This window comes from Manduca sexta, unplaced genomic scaffold (assembly GCF_014839805.1).
Source record: "Manduca sexta isolate Smith_Timp_Sample1 unplaced genomic scaffold, JHU_Msex_v1.0 HiC_scaffold_3267, whole genome shotgun sequence".
Classification (NCBI taxonomy): domain Eukaryota; kingdom Metazoa; phylum Arthropoda; class Insecta; order Lepidoptera; family Sphingidae; genus Manduca; species Manduca sexta.
In genome coordinates, this window is record NW_023594316.1 from 1 (window position 1) to 6489 (window position 6489).

At 35.5% G+C, this 6489-nt stretch overlaps 1 protein-coding gene across 1 annotated transcript; it reads left to right on the forward strand.

The window, feature by feature from the left end:
* Positions 1-4892: 4892 nt before the first annotated feature.
* LOC115455963 lies at positions 4893-5768 on the forward strand (the record flags this gene model as incomplete). Its single annotated transcript, XM_037446603.1, is given in 1 exon segment — positions 4893-5768. A coding segment is annotated over 1 exon segment (151 nt), but the record flags the coding sequence as incomplete, so codon positions are not given.
* Positions 5769-6489: the final 721 nt, after the last annotated feature.

Here is a 6489-nt window from a genome sequence, read left to right on the forward strand (position 1 = left end):
GATAATGGAAAAGGCGCGTAAATTCTGCTTCGAGTCTGGGAGGCCATGTCATCAACTTTGAAAGGGATTTCGTTCAACAGAGATCATGTAGCGTTTTGATTTTTATTTTATGAAGAGTGCATGAATAATAAACGGATTGATGATTCTTCTGTTATTGTGGATATTAATTCCTATTAAGTGATGTAGATAAAGATATGAGATAGAGATAGATAGTGATTTGTAGAGCGGTGAGATCCTAGTTGAAGGTCTGGCGACGAATGTCCGCAAAACCCCAAAGACACACAACTCTGACTTATTTAAATGATGTATGTATTATTTTTGTGAATTATCGCTTGCTTTAACGGTGAAAGAAAACATAGGAAACGTACATAGCTGAGAAATTTTCAATAGAAATTTTGAGGGGTGTGAAGTCTACCAATCTGCACTAGGCCAGCGTGGTAAACTAAAGCCCAATCCTTCTCAGTAGTAGAGGAAGCACGTGCCTAGCAGTGGGACAGTATAGAATATAGGGCTGATATTATTATATAATTAATGTAGTTGTGCGTTTACCTATATGATAAAAAAAATGTTCAGACTTTCTTTCTTCCTAATATACATAAATACAAGCATCTTGTAGTTATTATTATATAAAACATCACGCCATTATCACCAAAAGAGTAGGCAAAGACGCAACCGCGCACCCATCTATGTTTTTCAATTTGTTGACGTTAACGCAAAGGGGGAAACATAGAAATCATTATAAAATGGCCTCTATCACTCACGCTACCTCCTCCTACTTGAGCCACGTTATTCGTATTGAATATAATCCACGGTAGCGAGCGACACCGTGAAATCGCACGGTAGCCGTCACACCAGATTACAATTTAAACATGACTTAAATCGGGACTTTCGACAAAAGTGTGGAGAATTCCAAACGAACACTTCATTTCTTTTTCGAAAAATTCGGGTGTGTGGCTTGTTTTTGGTTTTGATTAAATTACTTAAATAAATAGGTTTTGCTTTGAGATTTGATTAATTTGATATAAAAATTTTAATTGATTTTTAATTTAAGGTTATAAGACCCTAAGGAATCTCACATCACAATATTCTACCTTACCCGCAAAATCCACACGGAAGAGAAGTCTGTTTCATAGTTAATTAATTTTTAACAGTGATTTTGATATAGACTTTCTAATGATTGGGATATTTTTAATACTCTAACAATATTTACTGTCAATATTCCGATCACGTCCCTGGAGCGTCGGTCCGCATTTGTTGACAACTAGCGCCATCTATTATCGGTGACTCTACACTAAGGAAACTCACGCATAATGCTACAGAGTAATATCAAATGAGTAATTTTAAATTATTGTAATAGTTTATAAATAGTGAGGATTATTATTAATAAATAGATATTTATACGAAAAGAGGGCTCTATGTGCCGCATAATAATTTTAAGTACTAGGAAAGGGTAATAAAAAAACATAATTTTATAAGAGTATTCTTAAAAGAGTATAGAAGCTATAAGCATGCTTTTGTTTGATATGAGACGGTATAATTTAATATCATTGCTGGACAGGTAAATTGCTTCAAGAGTGGACTTCGTTGATTCGGCAAACAACCCCGAAAATATATTTTTTTTGTTTTCTATAGATTTAGGAATCTCCATCCATTTTGTCTTTATCACCCATACCATAAAGTCTATCGTGGACTGTAATATAACTATACATGCTATAGAAAATATCAACAGAAAACGTCATAATTCTTTATGTAGAGTCATGGGACTCTACCACTAAAAAACTGCAATAATATACATTTATATATATTTCTTTTACACGATAACTGCAAAGTGATCTTACTGCACCTAATGGTAGTCGACACAATTATGCCGGCCTGTCGGAACCGGACATACACAGGCTGATCCCGGAACGTAACACTTACGCGGGACTCTATGGCAGGTTTTAACACCTTGAATATGATAGTTGCTTTGTGGGCTATAAAATATATCCTACAGCAAACAAAATTGAATTACAAACACATCCCGCATAACAGTACCCTTGAATTAGATAACGAACAAAACCTCGGTGCGCTTAGTCATCGTGCGTCGACCTACTTTGGGATCATGTCATCGCAGGCATAAAACATGTTTTACCTTTGATTTTTGGGACGCGAGGAATTGAAATGTTGTAGAGATGCATATATGGTTTTATTTATAACTATTTTTTGTTTTCGATGACCCTCGTGGTAATATTTCCGGAAAAAAAGGCTCGTTTTATATTTAACCGGGTTAAAAGTAGCCTTAGTTAGTTCCTGAGATAAGCATGTTCAAACAAACTCTACTTTTATATATTAGTATAGATAATCAGGTTAATCTGACTTCTTTATAATTGTTTTTATTCTTTATTTTTTTATTTATTATTTAAAAACAAGTAATAGTTTGGCAGCCAGAGCTAATGTTTAAGATAGACGAATATTACTATAATATATTTAATAAAATAATTTAGTGTAGAGTCAAATCACTTGCTTGATAATAAACAATTAGATTTTGAATATAATTTACTTAATGCAAAGTTTTGGGTGGTGAGACATTTACATACACAGCCTTAGCTTACTTAACCTTAGTCCAGATAAACGACTTGTCCTCCTTCAGTATAAGAAAATAAGATTATAAATGTTTATTGGTTTTCGAATAGAGTTCCAATTCGCGAAAACATCTAAATAAGATAAATTTAAATAAAAGAAAGGCACAAATAATTACTGCCATTCTCAAGTCAAGCGGCTTGAACTTGAAACGAAAAGAAAATCTAATACCGCAAAAAATATTTTTAATTATAATTTAGCTCCTGTTTATTATTTCAGGGTATTCCCAAACCGAATTACTAGGAATCCGGTTGTGTCGACGATATATTTGCATATAATTAACAATGCCATCACGTATTATTTGAAGTAACGTGTTTGCCATTGTGATGTACTCGTGTTTGCTTTCGTCTACTAATGCTCTATATTTAGACTCTTCTCTCAGTTTATTCGTAATAGAGTTCCAATCCTATGAAGTACTAACACAAATTCATGCCTTATCGTTTCTTGTAAGTAGAGTCAACACTTTGACCCTTTTGAATTTATTTCTAAGTTATAATAAGTGACGAGCGGATTGCCAAATTGGGCGCAAACCAACTGATATAATTTTGATTGCCTGGTCTAAGAATTTGACCTATCAACTATTTTGATGTTATGTGCTAACTATAAAGTGATAATATCTACAACTCTACATATGTTTAAAAATATTCTAGATATTTTCTCTATAATATATAAAAATGCAACGGCAAAGTTTCAGAAGAATGAAAAATGATTTTATTATTAGTTACCCAGTTTGTAAAGTCAATGCAAACTGGGTAATTAATAAAAAAAAAACATTAAAGTTTATAAATTTGAGTCGTAGAAGCAAGTAATTTAATTTTTTATTTACGCTATTCCTTTTTTGAATTATTCCTTTAATTCGATTTCGTACTGGTTATTTCCAATGAAAATAATATCGGTTTGAAAAAACAACTTTGAAATAATTCTTAACGGTGTTATAATATATGGACTGTTGTAGATTTTTTATACATTTCAAGCTAACATAAATTATATCCCTGCATATTTGCCAGCATAATTAAGACGTGTTTCTAACGATCATTTTTGTGTGAGCAAACTCGGGACGGGAAGCTAGTCTGATTAAAATATTTGCCTTTATTATTCTAATGACTCAGGATGGTCCTTGCTCATGACTAAGTGTTGTGGTTTGGAAATCATCCGATAATCATTTTAGTGAGCTTTCGGTGTTTGGTGTGGGCAGTGGTGTTGCGAAAAATGATTCGGAAATTTTATATGGAAAATTAAATGTAAGTTTTTTATATCTGAATATGTCATATAATGTGTAGATTCGAATATGATTTGATATTTTATTGAACATATTTTCTGCGTTTTTCAACTTTTTGTTTTTTCTTATAGAATATTTTTTTTATTTATGTGTTATGTAGCATACTTAACCTTTTGTCATACTGTAACCTGAAAACATGAAAATTTTCTTTTTTGCATACACTTTTTTTATTCTCTGTTTCTGTAACGAGTAGTAATTTTGGACTATTCTAGAGGCGTTTTGGTGGACTTATTTTTTGTCACGGCACATTATTTAAACTTGAATAAAATTATTTACACCGGTATTGCTACAATAATTAATATCAAAATTTTACTTAGATATTTTCTACGCTATTTACTGATTGATATTGTTCACTTCGTTTATAACAACACTTACAAGACTACATCATTAAAACACAAAAGACAAAGTAAGATAGAATTACGCAAAACTGTTACTTTTTATTGAGAATTTTATTTACTATACTTTAAAGTGACTATCAATTTTACTGCCATTGAGTGAATCAAAACAATGGTTTCCACTCCTAAACGGTAATAAACCTCGAAACACCTCATATTGCACAAACAAAACGCATGGAGAGAAACCGTTGCAATAAAACTTTTATAAGAACGCGATACTGCCATTACTGGATTACTTAGAACCGACACACGCGCTCCTGTCACGGGATCGTATAACCAGATCCTAAATCGTATTCAAAACAGCATCGCAACGTCTGAACAAAGAGTCGTTAAATGGCAGACCGCGAAACACACTTCTGTATTACTACACCGGAGAGCCGGTGATCGAGTGAACGGGCTCGTTTAGCAACCCCGTGCGCCACAATACACGGCTCTTACGTCACCTCACCCCATACCTGACAGCCAATCAGAACGCGCCCTCACTTTGGCGCGCTTTCTCGTTACCAAATTCTAAGTCAACAAAACATTCCCCTCTCACTCGCGGCGGGGGAGCGCGTCGGGACATCCGAACGAGAGAGACTCACTCTCTCGATAGCTGTTGTAATATGATGTAACCAATTTGAAACGGGACGGGTGGATACAGCTTTAGGGAGCGGGAGAGGGATAGAAGATCCGGTGTCAACGCTGATTGTAGCGGTGGAGTGCGAAGGGAACGTGCTACCGTGCGTTCTACTATTTATAATCAAATCGGGCGCGTCTGTGTGCGTGCGTGTTTACGCTATGCACCGCACCACTACACGGAGAGGGGCCGAGCGAGGCAATGATGTGCACGAAGTATTATCCCTTATTACACGATTTGCTTCCGCGCTGGACGCACGTGCAAGCCGACCTGTTTACCCGGGCTGTTGCGCGCACTGAGTTTGTTTACATGCAGCGACAATGCATAGTGCGTTAGTTGGTGCCATTGTGTCATCGACCGTGCGCGCTCCGACGCTGTGACGAGTGAATCACGGACGCTCGTACTAATTGTTCGCGTAAAACTTTGTGAACAAGAACTCATTTGTGATCTCCATTAGCCAAATTGTGAAGACACCGGTGTACGGTGAAGTGAACTTGTTTGTGCAAGATTGACACTAAATTTTTCAATAACAATAAACTTTATAAAACAAAAATTATTTTCGTCGAATTGAAGATTTTAAAATTTAATATTTTTTTATTGAGAGGGCAACACCAAAAACCGAGGAGAGGTCGAACCATAAAAGACCATAGCATTTATGCATACAAAATTCATTGTGAATCCGAGATTCCATCGTAGAAGACAAAAATGGCAATAGCATTCAACTTACCGAGCGAGCGAGAAGCTAACGACGAGAACTTCTCCCGGTTGAACCGCCTATTGGCTGAGCTATACGAGGTGTTGTGCCACATCCTGGTCTCCCGCCAGCCTGGCCCTGAGGCCCAGGAGAGCAGGCGAGGTGAGCCGCCCCACGGTCTAACCCACCACCTTACCACTTAAGATGCAATTCGACCTACATCGTGAACCTTGTGATGGTTGTTGCAATAATTAAAGTGTCATTGGCATCGTCACTCTTCAACACTATCAGATAAACTGAAGATCCTAGATAAGTATTGTTGGCTGATGCTGCATAGCACATCTGGACTATTGTTACTTATTTTTAAGTCCATCCATTTTTCTTGTATATTATTTTTTGTATAACCTGTGAGAGATGTTGTGTCAAACTGCACTTAAATTGATAATGGTGGTTGAACGGATCTAAGTTGGGGGATTTTTTGCTCGAATTTAAATTGCGAGAAAAAATCGCCAGATTTCGATCCGTTCGTGCATTTCTAACAATAAGCTTTTATATTAAGATGGATTTTGCTTTTGATTTGAGGTGGAGTTCGACAAAACGCCTCGTTAATTAAGTGCTCGGATGAAACGTAATATGTCGCATTTTAAATATTTTGCTCTTATAATATTTTTTGATGAATTTTGTCATATAGCTTCTGCCTATTTTAGCCGATATAAGTACCCAGTGAATATTAATCGTGTCCAATGTACAAGAATATGTTTTGATATAGTTTTTTTAGCATTGTTAAGTTTTTTTTTTACATTTTCCATTTGATCTCCTATTTCGTTTTTCTGTAGAATCGTAATACGGTTAGTTTAATTTATTAAATATAATTTTGCCACAT